This window comes from Lonchura striata, chromosome Z (assembly GCF_050655825.1).
Source record: "Lonchura striata isolate lonStrDom1 chromosome Z, ASM5065582v1, whole genome shotgun sequence".
Classification (NCBI taxonomy): domain Eukaryota; kingdom Metazoa; phylum Chordata; class Aves; order Passeriformes; family Estrildidae; genus Lonchura; species Lonchura striata.
Genome location: NC_140740.1, coordinates 45,622,605 through 45,645,885, shown reverse-complemented (window position 1 = coordinate 45,645,885; position 23,281 = coordinate 45,622,605). Strand labels below are relative to the sequence as shown.

Sequence of the window (23,281 nt, the reverse complement as noted above, 5' to 3'; positions counted from 1 at the left end):
TCCAAGCTGTGCTTTGGCAGTCACTTTGCCAGCTGCAGCTGCACTGCAGCTTGGAGAGGAAGCTCACTGCTTTGGCACTGCTGCTTTCCTGCTGTACGCTGGGTCTGAAATCTCTTAACTCTATGATGGGAATGACAAAATGGAAATGAGCCATCAAAAATTAAACCACAGAGGAATTTCCTGGCTGCTCCTTTCTATACTTTGTTTCTTTGAGTCTAACAGTGAGACCACACCAGGGCTTTTCAAATGCTTTCCTCTCCATCATCCATATGGATGGTGGAGGCTGAACATTGTTCAAAGTGTTTACCAGAAACATACCTGGTATCACCAGGAAAGCCAGGATGCACGCTCTGAACAGGGGAAAACCAAACAGCATCACTCATGTGAATAAAAAGGCAAAACCTGTGTTTTAAAAGAAAAAGCACACTGATGCTAGTGCTCAGCAGTATATATATTGTTCAGAAAACTTGCCCAACCTCTACTTCCCTAAAACACCCCCTTTCCATCCAGTTTATAAAGCCTTTGTGGAACAAAGTGCTTTGTTGGGCAAGACTTGGCAGTTCCCTGTGCTTATGTCCCATCAGCATGAGAGTATCTCTTGGACTCAGCCTCCTCCTGGCTTTCCTGGACCCAGGTGAGTTTTTCACTGGGACCTGTGGGGTTGTGAGACCTGAAAGAGGTCTGGAAATGGAGTATTTCATGTGTGAGGCAATTGCTGCTATCTGAGCCATGAACCCCCCTCATCCTGGGGGATTTGCACTGCAGAGGGGTGAGGGTGACCGGTCTTGGAGGATCTTTGGTCCTATGAGCTAAAGTGCAGGTGAGGGTGTTGGCATTTACAACATGAGCTCACAGTCTGATTTTCTGTAGTGCTCACTGGTGATATAGCCAGGACAGCCATCAGAGTGACTAAGGTTACCCTGAGGCAGCCAGTCCTTTGGTAAGCTGAATTGATCTCCAGACTCATTTATTTTACTCATGTCCAGGATTGTGTGACATTTTGGACATAATGTTATCTCAGCTGTCCTTCAGCTCTGCTGCAGAAAATCACAGCTGTCTCGGAGGTCTTGGGTCACAGCAAACACCATGGCCGCTGCAAGGTCCTTAGTTGGCACCTGGGTTTAGGGAAGTGGCACACGTCCTGGACCTGTTAATCTACATGCTGGACTTTTGTGGGTGTGTGTCATGGAAGAGATCCTGTTTGCTTTCTGTTGAAATACATGCTACTCCTTTCTGAGTGTTTCCTGATGAATATCTGATATTCTGGTCTGCTTAAATTGTTCCAGCAGGTATTTGGTGAAGTGGTTTCCCCTAATGCCTACAAAGAGATATACAAAGAGATAATGCTTACAGAGAAAGTCTGCAGTTTGTAGAGTACAGCCAGTACCTGCTGGCAGCTCTTGTTCCCCAGCCACTTAGGTGCCCTTATTCTCTACAAAGATAGAATTTGGGATCTGTGAATCTAGGGACACCTTAGTGCCTGCCACGATGAAGGGGCTTTGTAGGGCTGCTGTCATCAGCAGCTCTGGAAAAGCCCAGCATAGATTTTACAATTAAACAGAAGGGAAGAGAAATGTGAAAAGTGCTGATCAATGCTGAAATCAAACATCAATGAAAGAGGAAGTGAGATCCTTTATAACTGCTGCTCAGGAATGTGTTCTCCTTTTCCCAGGGACCTGCCTCCAGTGTGAGATATGTCACAGCATAGGAAAAAGCTGCTCTGGCCCCATGAAAACCTGCACTGGTGGTGAAGACACTTGTGGCATTATTCTGCATGAAGTCCTAATAGGTGAGACATCCTCTATGCCAGTGTGGCTTTCAGAGTGGGGCTAGCTTGGGGACTTGTCTCTCTCCCTACTTCTGTCACTGGTAGTATGGTCCATCCTTGGATAACCTGTTAATTTTCCTTTTACTGACAGATGACCAGAGATCAGGACAGTCTGGGATAGGAAAAGCTCTTTATTCTATTTCAAGAAGCAGTTTTCTGCTGGGAAGGTTTGGTTCTTAGTTGTGGAGGGAAGGACCAAAACCTTGTAGTGGGAGGAGACGCTGGCTTTTAATTCTGGTGAAGTTAGTTGAGTCAGGAAGTTGAGAGACTGAACCATGACTTATACTAAGGTGCTGACACCTAGTACTGGGAAGCACTGGTGATGTGTGGAGAGACAAGCTTGCCCCTCCTTAAGCAGGGATGGGGACACCATGCAATCCTGCAGTGCCACCAGGGCTGAACTATCACCTTATCATTGTAATCATCATCACCATCAATCAGTTTAGGTTGGAAGAAATATTGAAGATTATCTAGTTTAAAGCTCCCTGCCCTGGGTAGGGAGACCTTCCACTAGACCAGGTTGCTTAGAGCCCCATCCAGCTTGGCCTTGAACACTGCCAGTGATGGGAGACATCCACAGCTTCCCCAGGCAACTTGTTCCAGGGTCTTACCACCCTCACTGTCAAGAATTTCTTCTTAATATCTAATCTTAATCTATCCACTTTCAGTCTGAAGACATTCCCTCTAGCCCTATTATTTCATGTCTTTGTCAAAAGCCTCTCTCCAGCTCTCTTGTAGCTCCTTTAGGCACTGGAAGTTGCTATGAGGTCACTAGAGGATCCTGTCCTTCTCCAGGCTGAACAACCCCAACTCTTTCAGATTATCCTCAGAGGAAATGTTGTCAACCAGTAACCATGTCCCTGTGGCTCATAAGTCAAAGCTGGTGCTGAGCACTGACACAGCTGGACACTCAGTTGTATTAGAAGCATGGCCTTAGTCATTGCCCAGTCTTAGTGATTTGATTGTTGCCTTTTAAAGTGAAGTCTGGCTCATATCCTAGAAGCTTTGGTGCTGTGAGCTCCAGTGCCTGCCTTCTTCTGCTGCTGCATCTACCTTTCATCCCTCAAGCACTTCAACAGACTCAATTTAGCTGTTCTGCTCCCCTTTACACCTTCTGGGCTTGGCTGATGGGGTAGACCAGACTTGCCAGTGTCAGGGTGCTTGTGGCTGTGATAGACTGTGCAGTCTGCAGAATTTACACAAACTGAGCAAGTCCATGCTATGGGTCAAAGGCATGTGCCACACCAGAATCTATGCAGAGTCCTGGCTCACTGGTGATGCTTCTCAGGGGGCTCAGGGATCCCTCGTAGGCCCTGGGGCAGCTGCCTAGAAGTTGGCACATGATCTAACTGGAGAGGAAGGGAGTTACTTTGTGTTGAACGACTTGGCACTGCCTCCTGCTTCATAACAGGGGGGATGGCCATCTCTTCATCCATCAAGTCCTGCCTGCCATCTCATGTCTGCCACCTTGGTCCTGTCACCGTGAACTATGGGAAGGTGAAAGCAAAGAGCCACTTGGTTTGCTGCATGGGAGATGACTGTCAGACCACCTCTGTGTCATGTAAACTATTTATTTTCCTTACAGCCCATCCCCTCTTTGTCTGATCCATCCCATGGTGAGGCCTTCCAGGCTAAGCCATCACTTGTGTTATTCCTCTCATTCCCTTACTGAAACCAGCTACCCTCCATGTCTTTCATTCCAGTGCCACCAGATAATGATGTGCCCAATGGATATCAGTGTCCTGCCTGCTACAGCGTGGACTCCTTTCAGTGCGGTAATGAAGTCGTAAACTGCACTGGATCTGAAGACCAATGTGTTGATCTTGCTGGGTTAATGAATGCTGGTAACTGTTATTTGGGGCTGTTTTTCATCTTCTTGGTAAAATGGGAGAAACTAGTCTAAGATAAAGCACTCCTGAGATAAAAATGGGCAAAAGGTGTGAAATAAAAAAAGGGGAAGATACAAGGAACTTAAAGCTGAAAACTGAAAACTTCAAGATGATCAAAGGGCAGGCATTGTTTTCCTTTCCTTCTTCCCAGTCATGCATGGATAATTACTGGAATTCTTCATAACACGGCATAACTGAGATCAAGAGTGGAACTAGTTTCTGGGGGCAATCTGGTATATGAGTGTGTAATAAACTTGACCAAGCCCCTGAACCTGCTGGCCTTAGCTAGGACATATGAGGGTGATTCTGAATTTAAGCCAATTGCCAGCTCAGTGGAGGTTCAGATGGAGCTTTGCAGAAACATTGCTTTCCTATGGGGTAATAGCAGTCACTTGGGACAAGTGGTTCTTCTGCATGAGGAAAACTGGGGACAGGTCCCCTGCCTTGAAGTCCAACCTTTGAACATCTCCATCAGAAATCTTTTCCCCACCTCAGGTCCTGTAATTAGAGAGAGGAAAGTAGACAGCAATTTTTCTGGTCACTCCCCTTTCCACCCCTGCTGCAGGTAAAAGACTTCCACCTGTCATGACACACCTGTGCTCCAGTAGGCAGGAAAAAACCCATAGAAATAAAGGACACCTACACCAGCTGTAGGAGCAGACTGAAAAACAATTATCTTTTATACGGTTATGGATGAAGTTTCTTTGAGTTTATAATATTGCTAGGCAATGTTGTGCTGTCCAAACCCTGAATTAGATCATGTTTCACAGAGACAACATGAAGGAAAATAAGAATTTTCATAGTCACAGCAATGAAAATAGAGTGGCAAAATCAATTCACTGTATGACTGAAATAAAAAAATCCTCCCAACTTGTCTTGATTGATCAGTCACTGTGAATGGAGAAGGCCTGTGCAGTGGTAAAATGTACAGAGGAAGCAGCAGTGTAGGGGAGCACAGGAAGGTGAGGAACCAATTAAGTGCCTTTACATGTTATTTGTATTTAAGATAAAATTGTCCAACAAAGTATTTCAGACCTCCATAACCTGCACAGCAGAGACACATGAATAGCATCAGCAAAAGCAAGCAACAGGAGCAAGAATATCAGAATGAGGAGTTAGGCACTCAGCACCTGCTTTGGTGTCCTCTTGTAAATGAGTGGTGGCAAAGGACAAGTACAGGTTTCAGTGGGCCTGTCAGTAGGTTTCTCTCTTGATTTGACTAAAATCCTATAAAAACTTCAAGAATTAATTCCTCTTAATAAATGGCTCAGGCTATATTGTCATTGAGACTTCTCAACTCCACATCAATTCTGACTGAAAGTCATCCAGTTTGAATGTCATGAGACGGTCAGAGAGAGAAGAGACAATGAATACCTGGTGTGCTGTTACACAGCCTTAGTTTCTTTAGGAAGCCGAAGTTTGGACAGAAGAATCTTTAAGAAAGAGCACTACTTAAGACATTTTCACTTTTTAAATTTAAATGCTTAGAATTTTTAAAAGTCATCCTTATTTAGCAGAAAGAAAGAAGAAAAACCTTAAACCACTCGTATTTCAAGTCAACCAAGATGGCCTTGCTGTTTCTTCAGCTTTGTTCAGGGGATGGGAACAGGCAGTGCTGAAGGGTTTAGAATCAACTGGATGTAATGAATAGCCAATTCTTACCTTGGAAATGGGGACTGCACTGGGCAGGGTGGGATTAATGTTGGGGATTGGATCCCCTGATACATGGCATCTATTTCTCGTATTTCCCCTGCACAGGTGGACTGTCTCTGAAAGCTGCCATGAAGGGTTGCACCACCATTTCTGAATGCAGTATGGTAGGAGATGGAAAAAACAGCCTGGGGATGATGGACATAAAGTTGAAACGGTTCCAATGCAGACCAGCTTCTGCTATGTACAGTGTGGTGTACAGTGCTGGGGTTGCCCCTCCACACATGACCTTCCTTCCTGTCCTATCAGGATTCATCCTGGAGAAGTTACTTTTCTGACTCTCACTAGTGCTGGGCTGAGCAAACACCAGCAGCAAACACCAGCAGTGGTTTGTAACTTAGTCCTTTTTCCTGTAGCTTCTTCTGCATGAAGATTTTATTTTCAGATTAGCTCTTCTTTTATATTTTCACAGAATAAAGACAGCACTTACACTTCTTTTGTTTCCTCATTGATTTAAACTCATTTGAACCTTCATCAGTTCAATTGTGGTTAGTTTTGTGTTGCATTCTCTCAGTGCTTTGTCCGTAATGAGGCCATACGAGACTGTGTGAAGTCTTCAAACCCTTCACAGGAAGTGGGTGCTCTCAAGTCAGCCCTAGAGTCTACATTCACTATCTCAGTATAAGTGGCAAAGACACTTTTCCAGGCTCTGAAAAGGACTGAAAATTAATTCCTGAGGGGTTCATTCCATGTAGAAATGTCACTTGCCCTTTTTTCCAACCCTTGTATCCTGTTTGTCCAAGTAGGAGGAGTCCCTCAGCTCAAATGGCTGCTTCTGGCCCTGGGCCACAAATAGCATTTGCTTCAGAGTATAGGACACTGCAATAAGCAAACTGCAAGAAGTTACTTTACCAGACACTCTCCCGTTTAGTCTTAAGTTTCATGATTATCTGGAATAAATGCTTTTGTTGGGAACTTTTAATTAAGGTTGCTTTCCATGGTGACAGACTGCTGGGAGTCCAACTAATGGGAAACTTCAGCTCAATGCTTATTTCCTTTCTGTTGACTGAGCTACACCCACAGCTTGTGTAGCCTTCCCATTTCTACATTTGCCACCTCCTGGCTATTCTGCTCCAACCACCCCTTGCCTCTTGGGTTGGTATCATTCAAATGCACCTGAAGAAAAACACCTCATCAGGCAGCATTGCCATACCTGGGGGTTAGTACAGGCTGTGAGCTGAAAGATGGAGTGGTGAGAGCTCTGGGAGATGCTGAGGTATATAGTGGAGGGGCGTTAGAAAACTTCAACATCTGCCTATGTGTCTGCTCCCAGATGAATGGCCCAGTTTGGAGCAGATGACAGGACTATTAAGCAAAGTTCATGGTTGTGTCTGCTCCTAAAAGCCCCAGCTCAACAGGGCAAGAATGTGTTTTGGGCACAAAGTTCCAGGGATCAAGCAATGCAATTTTATCTCCTAGTTCAGTGCTAGGAAAGCCTTGGCTGCTAAAACCAGACCACAACATGTGGCAGTAATGAGATGATTATGCCTACACGTGTATGCATGAATGTATACATGATCAGCTTATAACTTGCAGCATGGAAACTGAATTTCTTGTAGCTTTTGTCTCCTCAGACTATTCCTTCTTCCCAAACAGGCTGAAACACCTTTCTTTCTAGTATTCCCACCAAATTATTTGGGACAAAATGTCACATTATCTATTATAATAAAGGGGTATGGATCTGAGGGTGAAAATTAATTTTTGAGGCAGGGAGTGAACTGATTATACAGATTTAATGCAGGGAAAAGAGTCTGGTTGGACTCAGTTAATTATTTGCAGAGACTGTACAATTACAGTGTGGATGTTAGAGAGGGAACACATCTCCTTCTTCATGGTGTAGCCATACACTGATACTGCAATGACCCACTCCTTCAGCATTCTTCCAGATCTGATAAAATCATGGAATTTAAAAAATTCTCTATTTCTGTAAGTACATTATCCCTGAACACATCTCCTGCACACTCACATGGAAGATTACATTACTGTCCACGGCACCCCCATAGCAGATTTTGATCTGGTTTGGTGGCTCGACCCTTCATGTTCTGCTCATTCCACTCCAACCTGTGATATAATCTGGATGGAAAAGCTGAATAGATCTGTTCAGCCTGGTCAAGACTTGGGTGATACTCATCCAGAGAGCCATGGTACTGGGGCGGTATTTCGGGAAGGACAAGGGGGAGAGCAGATAGCAATATTTCTGATGAGGGCTTGTGGTGCAGAAAGCAGAAGCAGCTTAATTTTGATCTCTAACTCAATGTTGTGGCAACAAAGCTGTTGCAATCTGTGGCTGCATAATGATGGAGTCACGAGTGGAAACAGCCCTGCATCATTATGACTGATACGCTGTTCCACTATCTACATTTTAAAATGTTGTTACAAATGGAAAACAAGAAATAAAATGCCTTAATATGAAAGTCTTCAGGAGCATAAACCTGTGATTTTACTGGAAAAAAAGACAGGGATGTGCCTTGTTTACAGGCTATTACCACACTTACATAGAATTCATAAGATTTCAAAGGGCTCTTTTATACATGGGAGTGCAGCAATAACCTGATAAAACCAAAGGAGAGAAAGCAACACCATCACTGTGCACAGAATGCAGCCACTAGACCAAAGGTTTATCAGCTTTTGATGTCTGAAACCTAAAATGAAGACCTTTCAGAAATGGATTCAGACAGGTTAAAAACAGTTCAGGCAGAGCTGGGAGAAATGTGATAGACTGGATGAAGGTGATAGGATGGTGAGCCTTTCTGATCTCAACTTCTGGCTTCTGAGGAGGGAGATGATGCTGAAGTGTGTTCAGATAAAAGCAACACAAAAGATGGGAAAAAAACCACGAGGTGATGCCAATTTACTAAACCAAATCACATAGTGGCATCTCGGTATTGTGAGCAAGTAGAGATGAATGAGCAGCACTTGCCTCTCAGTAACTGCAGGGTGTGACAGCAGAGGTGGGGGCATGTCCAGAGATCTCCTGTAAAGCTCTTGGAAACATGGGAAGTCCCACTGCTCACAGCGTTAAATTGAGGATATGCAGCAAGAAGCAGCCCTTAAGGTTATAAGCATGTTGGGGAAGGGCAAGGAGAGCTGTGGCCAAAACCTACCACTATAAGTGGAATAACTCCTGCCGATTTTAATGGGCTCTGAACCAGGCCTTAGACACCAAAATGGGTTGTTTCCATTTCAGCTTCTCGTCATAATATATACAAACCCTACTCCCACACAGGCGCACACATGCAGACATGTAAATACCAGATCCTCCCTTTGATCTTGCAGATACTTCAGCTACCAGAGACACAGACACTAACAGCTCTGCATGGCTGGAGCTGTCTTCCTCACCCTCAACACCCACCATGTCAACAACAGCCTTTATCTCCCCTTTTGTACAGCCAAGAGGGCTCAGATCACTGTCCTGGCTTCCCAGAGAGTAGAAAATTGACCATGTCCTGCCATTCCCTTTCTCTCCCCTGAAGTTTTGGTTCTTTCCCAAAATGCTAAGCCAGGCAGAAAGCCCGGTGGCAGACAGAAAATTCATAGCAGATCTGAAACAGGAAGATGGACATGCAGGAATTTTGCTCAACAGGCTGGTGATTTTGTAGGGTAGAGGGAAGGTGGGGACACAGCCCTGAGCTTGGTGGGTGGACTGGAAAGGATCAGAGCAGAAGACATCACGGAGAAGGGGCTACATCTCTGCAGTCATGCACCATGCAAGGCAGTTTTTATCAGATACTAAAACTCCTTGGCTCCTCCTTCCCAGCCTATCTGGCTGGGAATGGTTTTTCTCTTTTTTTCCTTGCATTTTGGGAAGCATTCCTGTCTCCAGCTGTTTCACACCTGGAGCTCAGAACACCAGGACCCAGTTTATCCAAAGATTGGTCTGGGGTTGTATTTGAAGAGGAATGCAAAATTGTTCCCATCTTTAAATATTTGTTTAATATAATTACTATGTTTCCCATAAGGAAGTCATTCCAGTACCTTGGGCTAGCAGGTTCAGTAGGCATTTTGAAGCTCACACTTCTTCAGAGGCAAAATGAAGACAAACAGGGAGTGAACAAGAAGGCTGCATACCAGAGACATAATTTTTTTCCACCTCTTTTGATAAAGGATAGGTGGGTCTTGAGCAATCTGACCAAATATGGGCTTCAGCAAAGGGTCTGCATCTGAACATGTATTAAATTCCCAAGATGACTGAGTCAACACTGCTCTTGGAGATAGGCTTCTAACTGAACTACACATTCGCATTTGCACTGTGAGATCCACCACTGGCAGAGGTACCTCCACACCAGACACAAAGCGTTGGGTGGGAAGAATCCCAGGTCCAGAGTGATGTATTTTCCTTGAAGAACATATTTTTCCTTAAAACTGTGTAGCACAGACAGCAAATGCTCCACAGGTCAGGAGTAGGATAACCTTGTGTCAAAGCCTACATGGTATCACCTCCTAACTCCTTGGACACCTCTACTGGATGAAAACCTGTTCCCACATTGTCACAATATTTTTCCTTCTCTGGGTTGCAAATGTGAAGAACAGCATTTAGTACTTACTTCTATTGCTGACACATGGAAGAAGCACCTCTCTCTCCCCAAACACATTTGAACTATGGCAGACTGTCTTAGGATCAGAGAATTATTTAGATCCTAGAGGAAAAGACCTCTAGGATCACTGAGTTCTCTCATGTATATGAATGAATGAAAACAAAATTTACACCTGCACCTAACTTGGAATCACCTAATAAATCACTCCAAGCACACTTTTAAGGCTTACCAGTTACTAGGGCAAGAGCATTGATATACAGGTGGCTGGACATTTGGATGTCAGCCACTGCTGACATAGTAATTTGGTTTTCAGATGCCACAGAGAGGAGGAAGGGAAAGTTTGGGGTTTTTTTTCACAGTTCACTGTGTCCCATGGTCACACCTCATGTCCACACAGACACTTTTCATGTCCAGGGAATAAACTCTTGAGCATCTTGGGTTGTGCAGTGATGGATTCAGATTTTATGCTCAGAAGAATCTGGTAGGGAATATCAGATCATAGCACACTCTTTCCAAGCAGGATTCTGCTGCAAATGGTGTGGCCTGCTAGAGAAAAACCTGAAAACCACTGGCAGATTATTTCCAGAGGAAGAGCTGGTTGTGGATATTGGGCCCTGTGCAGGCTAAAGGGAGCTGTGAGGTTACAACTCACAAAATCTTTTGTGGGGTCCAGAGGAGGACCCATCTCATAGGGCTGGTTGAATTCAGAGAGGCTGATGCAATTTGGGAAGTAGCTTGTCACAGCCTGTGCAGAAAGTCTGATTGGAAAGCTGGACTCAGTGCAGGAGTTCTGGAGAGGTGGGAGCTGTAGCAGATAGTGTTGCAGGATGCTGAGCTATAGAATTAGTGAGAGGCTCAGGGTATGTCTAAGAAATCAGGTTTTTCATAAGTGATTAAGTTCCCACAAAATCTTTTCTGTTCCCACACATCCTTTCTGTGAAAGGATGGGTTTAAGCTATTTTAATTAGTTCCCTCCTCCTTTTCCTTTATTATGTTGCAGAGGCCATGACTGAGTACACTTACATACAGTGACAGTGGTCTGACGCACAGCTTAGCTGAATGGAAGTTCTTGAGAAGTGTGATTCAGACTGGTTGGTCTAGGACTGTAGCTGTGGCTTTATTTATCTGTCTTGTGCTCTCAAACCTCTATGGTTCACTCAGGAAATTTGCAGACATGAGTGTGAGAAACTTTTTCTCCTAAAATGGGAGATGAAATTGTCATTGTTTTCATGATGGCCAAAGAGGCACTGTAATAAATTAATTACAGTTTTATGAGATTCTTCCTATTACAGGAAGTGATGATCATGATGCCAATTACATGCTAGAGTTGCTGTAAGCTGCCAAAACTGCTAACAAGTACCATGAGCCATGAATGGCTCCAGACTGAACGCACATGGTGTTTGGGAGACCAAGGACCTGTGGGAAATAAAGAACCTGTAGCATTACAAATCACAGATTCATAAAGGCTGGAAAAGCTCTTCAAGACCATCAAGTCCACCTTTGAACTGAACACCACCACAACCACTAAACCATATAATGGAGTGCCATGTCTGCTTTTACTGTCTCTGGCAAGTAGACCTGGTCACTGATCAACACCATGAAAGTGTTATCAAGTAATTAACCACCATCATTCCTCATTTCCAGCTTCTCTTCCTTCCAGTTTTGGGTAGAAACTCCTGCCTATGGGTTCTGTTCCGTTTGCCTGGTGGTAAAGGTTGAGGGGTAAGCTGTCAGAGGCAGCTGTGGAAATTCCTTGTTTGCATCTTTATGGTTGACTTTTAGCCCCTGAAGAAAATCTAGACAGTCTGGACCAAAACCAAGCTGTGCATCTGGCATATGTCTTTCTCAATCCTTTTTCATGAAGAAATTTTGGTGTTTCATGGCTAGTTAAACAACAAGAATGGTGACTCAGACTGTGCAGAGGGAGACCTTCAAGCTCTTTAGGACAGTCCTGAGCAGGAGAAGTGGAAGGACTGGTGGGGGATCAGAAGTTACTGGTCTCTGTGACACACATTCCTGGTACACATCCATGCTCTCTCATACCTCCATCTGCGTTGGTTGTGGCAGTTCCTCTCTCTGCAACCCATCTGCAGCACATGAGGAACTGCTCACTCACCCTTTTTGGGTATTTAGAGGAAAACAGTGTCTGCTTGGTGATCTGTGGGACATGCTGAAGCCTTGCAGCTATTTCTGGCACAGGCTCTTCCTTCCCCTGCATTTAGATATTCTGCCCAAGTCCTGGCTAGGGAGCAAACCCTCCCTGGCTGAGCTGTACTGCCATAAAGCCTCTAAACCCACACCTGCTCAGCTTTTCAGCTCTCTCATGCCCCAACACAACCCACAGAAAAGTGTCAGACAAAGGAAGGCTGGTTTTAAATCCAGTCATGTATGCTGGCTTATGTTTTCTGATTAAAATGAGAGCTGGGTGGCAGCTCATCATGGGGAAATAATGGGTAGGAAACCTCTGAGAGAGGCAACAAAGAGAAAAAACAGATTTTCTTCCTTAAATGATGTTTTTCTTCTGTTATTGCTGGCAGCACTGTGGGAAGGTTCATGTCTCAGTTTCCCAACCTGTAAGAAGGAGTACACCTTTCCCAAGAAGGATTCTTTAGGAAGACATAAGCTGGCACCAGAGTTGCCTATTTCCTCTGCATTGTTGGCTTTTGGGTTTCAATACTGGCTGGATTTCTTCATCAAGACCTGAGAAAATTCAAAAATATAAATTTAGTTTGGTGCTGTAAAGCAGGCAGGTAATCTCTTAGCTGTTATGTAGGGAGGCTACAGTGACAGAAATGAAAATGAGTGAAATAACTAGAAAAAATTCACAAGCAGGGGCAAATACATGTTAAAATCAGAAAAAAAAAAATCAAAATTTGAAATGAAAAAATCAGCCTGTCAGAGAGAATATTTTCTGTTGTGAACTTGACAGTTTGCAGGTCTTGATGCCACGTGCTAATAGTGCTAAACGTCCCTTCCCTATTCTTATTCTGCTTATCCTGATTGTGCCCTGGATCAGCACAGCAAAAGACATGGTAAAAACTGGCAACTGCAGCAAATGCAGAGGGTGGAGCTGCCTAACAGAATTTTGGCTATCTCCTTTCAGCATTTCTGAATTGCTTTTCAAAGAGAAAGGTCCAATATTTCTGGAAAAACCAGAGCACCCCAGAAAAACAGAGATGGAGAAATCTCAGAAATCACCAGATACTACACTCTTTTGCAGTGCTGCAAGTTGCAATTGTTTTTCTCTACAGCTTCTCCAGAAAATTGTCAGCCAGGGAAACCAGATTTCCTGGGTGACAGGGTGGCCTTTTGATGGGGTTGCACAACACCTCTGGTGGGGATGTAATCTCTTGGCAGGTTTGATTACTGTGTTTCTTTTCTCTTTCTCCTTTTCCCTCTCTGGCCTTTCTCACAATCACTTACACTTGCTAAAATAAGCTTGAAAGTGACTTTAATGAGATCTGAAAATCTTTCAGAGGTTGCAGCAAGCATAACTTCACACTTCCACTGTATCCCTAATTGAATACTGCAGGTTATCTGGTACTAAATCGGTGTGTAAAGTTCATAGTATTTTCATTTGTCAGTATTTTAAAACCTAAATACCTAGAGAAACAAGGTGTTGCATTTACTTTTTCCCTCTATTTGTTTCCTCTTTTCCCACTATGTCCCCAAAAGTATGATTTCTACCATACTTTTCATCTTGTAAGAGATGTGCAAGATTTTAATTTGCTCACAGTTCTGTGAAAACTGGCAGCTGGATAGAGCAGAAAGATCTGTGTAGTTGCTGCTCCCTGCTCCTTCCACACAAGCCAGAGGCAGAGCTCTGCACAATATACACACTGTTGACCAAGGAGCTCTTACGTCCTGGGTAATAAAACAATTCAGATACTGCTCCAACCAGCCATAGCACAGGACCCAAATCTCCAGCCAAACTAGTAGCAGATTCTGGAAGGAGCTGCAGTATCAAGGGGGAGGAGATTGGAAAGGAAACTGTAGGAAAGGTCACCGTAGGAAAGATCACCTTATTAACTCCGTTGGTCACAGAATAACTTATTTTTAACATCGGCTTTTCCTCACAGGAATAATTTTCTCTTCATCATTTCCAAATACAATTCTTATTTCTTTAGCAGCTACATAAGCACTGGATTCTTGGATGCTGCATTTGCTGCAGGCAGTGCTGTGCCAAAAGTGGTCATAGGCCACAGGGAAAAGCCATGGAAGGGGAGAAGCTGCTGCTTGGCAGGACTGTAATAGATTTACAAGAAGAGTGGAGGCAGGGGAGGAAGCTGGCTTCCACAGAGGGGCTGTAAATGCCTCCTCCACTACTGGAGTGATCTTGCAATTCCTTTTGTTGTTGTCTCTGACTTCCATTGGAATCACTGCTTACCCACATGCAATGCAAACTAAGAGATTAGTAAGAGTACAGCAGACACCTTTTGAAAGGCCAACTTTTTGACTCTTCTTGGCACTGGATGCACAGCTACTTTGAATATCTGGCTGCTTCTTTTGTGCCAGAATGACAGATGAGTTTGAGAAATCTGCTCCAGCTCTGGATACTGGGCAGTTGCAAAATTGCTTTCCTTTATTTGCTTCATCTCTGTATGTGTAGATGCTGCTGCACACCCGTGTGAAGTTCCACTTATTTCCCCCTGAGTTGCAGCATGCCAGCAGAAGGCATATTGTTCTATTCCCTGCAGAGCAAGTGAATTTTCCTTGCAATCCTCAGGCCTCTTGGTCACTGTGGATCAGACTGGTGGGAGCCATGAGCAGGATGTAAAAGCAAGAGGATAGTACATCCAGTGGGAAGGGGACATAGATTCTCTCTGTTGTTGCCAGTAAAGCCAGTGAGTGAGTCATCTCTTCCAACAAACAGTTGTCTTGTGTTGCTGGCTGCTTTGCACGGCCCTCAGCTTAATCAAATAATACAGGTTTGGATGCAGCAGCTGACCAAAAGAGTCTCTTCATCTGAGACTTCGTGGTAGGATATGTGGTAAGGGTGAGGAGATATTGCCAGAAAACCTGAAAAGTATTTTCTCATGTTGCAATATACTATTGCGACTGGGAAAGACCTTGGAAACTGTCAAAGCCTGATTCATCTGTTGGGGCCAGGGTAGTTTTTGGCCACATCTCACAGTTTTATTACAAGTTTGTTTTTTTTAAAGTTTAGGTTTTAAATTTCATGTGTGGAAATAGGTAGAAACCTCTGAGTCTTCACATCTTTCTTGACTAATATGATTGCTCCACAGAAAATTAGTCTGAAACCAGCAGTATGCCTCCATTTCTTTGCAGTCTGACTGTGGCAAGCCTGTAACAAAGATACCTTTCCAACATTTCCTTCCCCATATTCCCATTTCCCTCCACCCATTTTAAGAAGGAGAGGCTGGTATTGTTTTCTCTTTGTCTTGGGAAATCAGGACAAACTTTAGAAACCAATACATATGGTAGAAATTACTGTAAGGCATGGGAAGAAACCCCCTCAAAAATCTTGAACATTAAACTGCAACCCAGGTGACACTCTTCATTCTAGAATAATGTCTTATGAGAAAGACATTGTTGGCTGTTGTGAGCTCATCTCAGTGAAGAACACTGTACTCTCCAAACAGCGAGGAGCGAGCTTATGAAAAGTGGAGAAGGCTGACATTATTATATTTTTAAAGCCTCAGCAGTTGAAAAGCTTCATATTCCCACACTACAAATTTCTACCTACGAAGAACTATCTCTATAGCTTTCCTATCTCAACATTAAATGCTCTCAGAATGAACACTTTTCTTGGGTAAAAATTTATTTCAGCTGAAGTTTGGCATAGGAAAATTTAAGCTAAGGAATTTTGCTGGGTCAGCTTGACAATGAAATCCATATCCATTCAAGTCTCCACAGCTTCTAACAAGCATCATTTCAGGCTTTTCTTGTCTCTATTACTACTTATAAGCTGGGCTTCTTGCACAGGTGATAATGTCACTGTGGTCTTTTCCTCTGACTGTATGGTGCAGTAGTTTTGGGAGATGATTTCAGTGACTGTTTTGGGCTTTTCAGCTGCTTTCAGTGATGCTCAGTCTGCCCCTTTCATAGACATGGAGGTTATGAAGTTGGAGCAGAGATTGGTCAGAAAATATCTGAGGATAACCTAATGAGGATGGGAGTGAGAAGCATCCTTCTCTCTTCCTTTCCAAGCTGTGGCTCTTGTTGGAAACGTGTTTCTAGCCTCAGATGGAGTACTTTGGTCAGAATTACACTCTCACAGGTGACTCTAAACTTGAAACAATTGTAGGTGGATCAAAGACAATGAGCCTATTTGTAATTTCAGCTCACAGCTCTGAGAGATGCAAGAGTTTGTGGGAAAGATCAGTTTGGATAAATGAAGGGCTGAACTGACAATCCAAGAAGACATGGGGGTCAGTTACCATGTAGGCACAAGTTTGGAGTAGGTGATACTTGATACTTGTTTAAAAAAATTGTTCGAAAATTCCCAGCAGGAGCACCTTGAATAGCTGCAGCTCCTGTTGTGAGAGTAACAGTTGTCCTGTGCATCCTCAAACAGTTTAACAGACTGGATGGGTTTCAAGGGAAAAGGCTTGTGCAGGGCCCACTCCTTTCTTTGAAGCCACTGTCTGAAGAGGTTTTCTCAGCTCTGCTCTGCTAGTGCCTGGCAATGAGCTTGGGTTTCTGACAGCTTCTGTCATACTATGCTTAAAGTGTTGTTATGTGCCAAGATGAATACACCATATTCATACAGAGCCAAAAGTTTTATTGAAATATATGCTTAAGAGATAATAAATTTATTATTAGTCCAGTTGCAATGATACTAAAATTTATAATCCAGATTAATACAAAAAAATCCTTATTAGTTGTAATGCTCTTAAAACTGCTACAAGGAAAAGTTCCAATATCTAATCCTGCTCTCCAGTGCTATCCTCACCTTCTGATGTCCCTGAGTCTTGTGGCTGGTGGCACCAGCCTTCTCAAGCAGAGAGGTGGTGGTGGCTTGTCTCTGTGAGTCATCAGTGTCCTGAGTTGTCACCAGGACAAGCACAAAATTCATGGTGGTGCTCTTTGCTCCTCAGGCATGAAGCCTATTTGGGGCTATTTTAATAGTTTTTTCTGATGTCACTCTTTCTCCTTCCTAGTAGTTTCCAGGTAAAGTTTAAAAGTTGCACAACTTTCCCCAGCCTCAATTAAACTAAAGGACTATTTCTTGTTATGCAGTGACTACCTATGCTTGCCGTTTTACCCTATATGGTAACACAGAGATAAAGTTAGAACAGGTTATACAGAAGTTATTTGATAACTGGCAATTGTTAATGTAAACTAACACCAGCCTAGGTCAAGATAAGCCTGGATGCCCAAACTTGTGTCTTTCACCAGCAATTTCAAGAATTATATTTACTGGGCTTTGGCAGAGGCAGACCTCCAAATATTTTTGCATCCTATAGCAGCAGGAGGAAATCCTCTCCAAACACAAGAACCCAGCTAAGAAGAGGTGACAGGACCCTGCTTAGTAACACACCCTTGTTGATGTGCTCAGGTGAAAGTCTCACCATTGCAGGTGGGATGAGAACTGGTGGGATTTTTTTTTTTTTGTCCCAGGTTGTAAGGAGCTTTTGTCGATTGCTGGCTCTCTTAATCCTTTTCGCCATTGTATGTTTGTTCTGTTGAGGTTGTATTGTATCTGAGAGAAGGACCATGTTTGTTTATCTTTTCTTTCTTCTTTTACTGACAACTGTGAATTGTCTTCAGCATTTAATCTCTGAGGTGGCTGGAGACAGTCAAAGCAGCTGATAAATCTGCAAAGGTTTTTGCAATGGGCAGTGCTGTCAAGCTTTCCTTGGGAATAATGAGAAGAGTCTCAGGTCTCTTTTCAATCCCAGAAGTAGTTTTCCCTCCTTTTTATTAACTTGAAAAAATTAGCAAGATGTAAAAGTTTTAATTTTTTTTTTTTTTTTTTTTTTTTAATACATTATCCTGTGCCTTACATTATCATTGTCTATAGTGCTAAGCCTGCTGCAGCTGGTGGTCAGCTTAGAGATGCTGAGAATGTCTGAGTGAGTGTGTACTTTTGCTTTTCCCCTGGGTATCAGTTCTACCGTTCCAAGGGCAATCCCTCACAGGAGTGGCTTCCCAAAGGCAGGAGTGCTGCTGCCACCTCTTGGCGCTGGGAATAAGGGACTAGCCCAGCATGGGAAGCACTGTCATGGTGCACTGGAAGAGGCCAGCGTGTGGAAAGCACAGGGTGGGCACCTCTTGATTTTGGTCATGCCTTTCACATGGTAAACTGGGCTCTGGTGAAGGTCAAAGATCTGAAGCAGGTGTAAATTTTGGTCTTCTCTAGATCCTCAGACAGCACCATCCATACGGGTATTTAATTTCCAAAGGATATTTTTTCAATTCAAGATGGCGTATGATGTGGCCCTCTACAGTTTCCAGGGACAGCTGTACAGCTGTGTAATGAAAGTAATCTTTCTGAAGCTATTATTGCTTCTAAAATGCTATAAAAATTCTTCACTGCTATATGCATTCTGATAAATGGAAGGGTGGAAACCAGGTTGCTTTAAAGTCACTAAGATCTGACTTGTTCTCTATGTAACTACAATTATTACTTTCTGTTCTTTGCTATCTTGGTTCTTAAGCGGTGCTTATCAGCATAATATCTGTGTGCTATCTAGGAATGCATTAAGCAACAGATGTAACATGCTGAGCTCCCATCCTGCTCATGGGAGAAAAATATGTGTAATTATACTGTTTTGTTTGAAATGCTCATTGCAGCAACTTAGTCTCTCCCTCACTTTTCACGGAGGCATACATTCAGACACACATGTAGAGCTCTCCTTTTAAGCTCGTGGAGGTATACCAGGAGTCAGAGGGGCTTGTGGTGGCTTTTAGCAATGGGGAGGTTTTGTTCTGCAGAGTGTGGCTGCCCCCACACAGACTCTTCCTTCTACAGAAGAAGAAAGAGTTCAATACTGCTCAAAGCACTAAGGGCAGCCTTAACCCTGAAGCTGCAGGCTCTTTTGGTCTCCTGCTACCAAGACCTTTGCAAACAGGTAGTGGAGGTGATTTGTGCTGCTCTCTGGGAAGGTGGTGGCAGCTCGCAGCAGCCCAGGATTCAGAGAGAGCCTAGCATAGCCCAAACTTATCCAGGCATGATGTGTTGTGCTGCATAAACCATACCACACCGAGTCTCGGCACAAGGTCCTCTTGCTTCCCAGATTTTCCTCAGACAGTCCTTCTTGTTTCCCCCCTTTTCCCCCCTGATTCCTCTGTGTTTACCCCTGCCCGTTTGGAGTGATTAGAATGGGATCTTAGCCAGAAGCTGTCCTTCTGTGAAGGTTCTTGCCCATCTGAGGTCAGCTCAGCACAAGGCTCAGGGCAGGGACCCATCCTGCAGCACAAATCCAGACAAGACCTCTGTGTTGAGGGTGCTACCAGTGCTGTGGGATCTCTGCTGTCTGATTGTTGGCTTCTAGCTGGGGCTGAAGGCACCATCTCTGATTTACAAGCCTTCTGTAACAGAGTCCTGACCTGCAGATCACCAGCTTTTGAATTTTTCAGGTGCTAGATGCTGGGGAAGTGAGATAGTGAACAGCAGCTCCTGAAGGAATGGGGCATAAATAAACTTGCTGGATCTGTCACATTTGGTGTCTCTCCTTGGCGCAAGACTACAGCACAACCTTGCTGACAGGTTAGTTGGAGAGCTGCTGTGGCAGGAATATGCAAAACAGTTTTTCAAGGGGCCTTTGTTTGTTCTCTAATCATCATCTGAAAAAGATACTTCATTAAAATATGTTTAACTGAAAGATAGGAGGGACTGGACTGGTGCAAGGTAGTAGGGAGGTAACTATAAAGCAAGAGAGCGGTCCATAGCACATTTCAGTCAATCATTTATAGAAACTATGAAAAGGAAATACAAATGCAGGAGAGGGACTACAGCGGCCAATTTTGTGGCATTTTCTGTAAACGGCAATTGACTGATGTTCCAATGACTCATTCACATGGCATTTTCCCAGATCTGATAATATCCTGGACTATGAGCAATTCTCCTATCTATGCAGATTTTTTTTTTCTTCAACATATTTCACGCACCTTTGTGCATAACATAACATCGTTATGTGTGTAATTGCGTAGTGGAGATCTCTATCCTCTGTTTCTATCCTTTGCTTATATTTGCCTTGGCTTATGATCCTATCATGTGCTGAAAGCTGAGCAGGACAGATCCAGCAAAACGGGTCAGTGCTTGACAGGGAAACCTCTGATTAAACCTCTGGGTGCTGCACCAACTGCTGACAGTGTCTGTGAGGGATAAACTCCTTCCAAACAGTCTGGGTAGACACTGCCCATGGGAGCACCATTTTCCTTATATGCGGTCATCCAAGTCAACCACCAGCTGATACTGTAGGACTTTTCCACAGGATTTGCAGTTTTCTTCACAATTATGGGTTGTCAGCAGCCAGGAAGAAATTGAAGGTATCAGGAACGCTTTCTTCAGGACTTTCAGGACCTTATCTTAATGTCAATAAGTAGATGGGTGTTGAATTATCTGATACAAAACTCAGAATAATGTAAACTTTGACCCTGTGTTTTGGATTAGGGTCAGTCTGTTGAGAGCTTAAAGATGATCAGGATTCATTAATCAATCTCAGTCACTCCATGTTGCTCAGTCTTGCTATTCCATTAGCAAGATGGAACAACAAATGCAAATAACGAACATGTTTTTTCCCTCAGTGCTGACAACATAGAACATAACATGTTTTTGTCACTCCTGGATTATATCTTGCTCTATGCAGATGTTGATCAGGGCATGATGTCTTCCATCAGGCTATTGCCTATGGGTACAAGGCAGTGTGATGGATTATTTTGGCAGTGCTTCCAAATAAGTCAGAGTTCAAAAAATATGGGGCAATAGTATGACAGAAATAACAGCTAACATGAACTTATCCAAAGCTCCTGAAAAAACAGATGCTTTGAGAGTCCAGCTGCAGCCCAAGGAGACCATGGTGAAGCCAGACATCTCTGTTCTCCCATACCACTCCATGTCTTCAACCAATGTACTGTGTCCCACACAATTGCTGATTGTTAAATTTCCCCTTTGTTGCTTCTAATGTGATTGCCAATGCAGGCTTTAAAAGTGGTTGTGTGAGTCCAGAGGATCTTGTTCATATCCTAAATTTCCAGGATGGCCCATGGCAAACCCCACGGAACTTGCAAGGGACTGATACCCTGCTTTGAGATGCTCCTTTTCCCTGCTACACTACAGCTTCCACGTGGATCAGGAACTGGACTGACCAGGAGGGAGGAGGGTGCAACTCTCACCCCAGGCACAGAGGAGGGAGTGTGGCCAGGGGTCCTGCAATGCTCCCAGGGCTCTGGCAGGATTTTTCTCCCCCAGGCCCTTCCTAACAGTATTGTGTGACTGCAGTGTAGTGGCGTGGCATCCAAAGCTACCAACCAGTGGTGCTGAGCAGAAGAGAAAGCACAGGAGAAGAGATGGTGTTTGCACAGGGGAGGTGGCAGGTGAGCAGAGAGCAGGCTCTGTTCTGCTAGCTTGCCTTCTTCTGTGAAGCACTGTACAAACAGAAAAGGTCATAAAATATGAGATGAACAAGACAAAGTCAGTTATTTACTGCCCTGAGCATGATTGTTCCCCATGGTGAGTTTTCAAGTGCCTTTTGCTTCAAGTCTGCTTTTAAATGATGCATGTGATGTGGCTTCCTCCAGCTCCTGATGGGAAAGAGAAAGAAAGGTCTACCACAATGCAATAGATATCCCTAAAGCTTTTGCTGTAGCTAAAATGCCATTGACTTGCTGCATTGCTGTAGGCATTATAGAAAGTGCTCTGGTGAGCTGAGGAGTTGCTCTGCTGGCTTGACCTGTTGCGGGTATGAAGGACACTCCCACTTGTCCCTCTGACCATTGACATCACCAGTGGTGAAGTGGATATCCTTGGTTGTCCTGGAACTGGAAGAGGTCACTACCTGCACTGCACAGTGGAGAAAAGAGTAATAAGAAGGATGACCCAGCAGCTCATGGCACTTCAAGCACTCAGCTGGGGCAGGTGTTTTAGCAAAGATCACATAACATGCTGCGTGCAGGTGCAAATGTCTCCTCTGCCCACCACAGGCTGCATCTGAACAAGATGTTTTGGCCACCCCCTGGAGATGGGGAAATGGGCAGGGAGCAGAGTGGATGCTCAGGTCTCACACTGGTGAACAACAGAGTCAGGAATATATTTTTACCATTTTCATGTCATCTCAGATGTGAGCAATTCAAAACAGGAACTAGTAAACTCTATTGCTTTTCTGTTCCTGTGACTTAAGTAGTGAAGCGGTGGACATTCTATTCCACTGGACAGCTCAGGTAGCCCACAAGTGGTCACTGGGATGGGTTGGATATGTGAAAAGGATCCATGAGAGTGTGACATGAGACGAGTGTGTGAACAGAGCAAATGTACTTCCCCAGAACTATTTTACAATCTTCAGTGATTCACAGTTCAGGGAACACTTGTGATACAGGGGTATTCATGTTTAATAGCCATGGTGGATTTTTACCTTCATGAATGTAGTCTAACTTTAGATATCTTTTTAAGACCTTCAGCATCCTGTGTCAAGGGCTTTTAAACTTTCATTACATAGCCTAGTGCATAAACAGCAGTTTGAGCTTAGTCTGGGCAAATTCATTTCAGCAGTCATGTATTTCCCACCAGATTCTTCACTGGCTGCTGCTGTAGATGTGAGGTCCAGACAGGTACCTGCTGTGCCTAGTGCTGCAGTTATATGTATGAGCAATTGCTGGAACGTGTATGAGCAATTGAGGTGCCAAATCACTACCCATATCTTCACAGGCCTCTTATGGTCTGTATCTCATGGCAGAGCTTGGGAGCTGTGCTGTGGTCAGAGGCCCATCCCATCAGGTCCTGTGCAAATACACCCCAGGCAGTTCCTGAGAACTGTAACTCGTTCATGTCAGAAATGAGGGACAGATCCTCTGCCATTCTCATAAGATTATGTATTGAAAATTTAATTTGATAATGAGGTTCCTATGAAGTCAAAATTCAGAAGGTGGTATGTAACAGTTACTTCTTCACTAGGAAATGGTTAATAGGTATGTGTACATTTGACTGTCTGTGTAAAAACAAACAAAGGGACAACAAAGACAGTGACAAAATTTAGCAATTGCCATGGGTTAGGGATATCTGCACTGTCCGTGATGACTGATATGCGGTGTCCTCTGCTTAGGGAAATAAACTGCCTGTCGTGCTATGCTTACTATGGGACAATTAATGAAGCTGCCACTTGTGTCATCCAGAACTTGTGCTGGGAAACTACATG

At 43.8% G+C, this 23,281-nt stretch overlaps 2 protein-coding genes across 2 annotated transcripts in view; one reads left to right on the top strand and one right to left on the bottom strand.

The window, feature by feature from the left end:
• Positions 1 to 475: 475 nt before the first annotated feature.
• On the top strand, positions 476 to 5,858 carry LOC110475037 (phospholipase A2 inhibitor gamma subunit B). The gene is made up of 5 exons (XM_021538885.3): positions 476 to 634; positions 1,673 to 1,789; positions 3,240 to 3,389; positions 3,532 to 3,672; positions 5,476 to 5,858. Exons 1-5 carry the CDS (start codon positions 586 to 588, stop codon positions 5,703 to 5,705), a joined length of 687 nt encoding a protein of 228 aa, XP_021394560.2. The 5' UTR covers positions 476 to 585; the 3' UTR covers positions 5,706 to 5,858.
• A 6,473-nt stretch (positions 5,859 to 12,331) lies between these two features.
• The window catches only part of TPGS2 (tubulin polyglutamylase complex subunit 2), a 50,157-nt gene continuing 39,207 nt past the window's right edge, over positions 12,332 to 23,281 (bottom strand). Inside the window, exon 8 of the mRNA XM_085567785.1 lies at positions 12,332 to 12,662. Coding sequence (XP_085423911.1) covers positions 12,633 to 12,662 — 30 coding nt within the window. The 3' untranslated portion in view covers positions 12,332 to 12,632. The remainder of the gene's footprint in view (positions 12,663 to 23,281) is intronic.

Bases quoted from the DNA above. Each gene is read 5' to 3' on its own strand.
- LOC110475037 (XM_021538885.3), top strand. From the start codon at position 586: ATGAGAGTATCTCTTGGACTCAGCCTCCTCCTGGCTTTCCTGGACCCA. The intron at 1,790-3,239 runs GTGAGACATCCT...GCTTCATAACAG, and splicing joins TCTGCATGAAGTCCTAATAG to GGGGGATGGCCATCTCTTCA. The intron at 3,390-3,531 runs GTAAACTATTTA...CTTTCATTCCAG, and splicing joins TCAGACCACCTCTGTGTCAT to TGCCACCAGATAATGATGTG.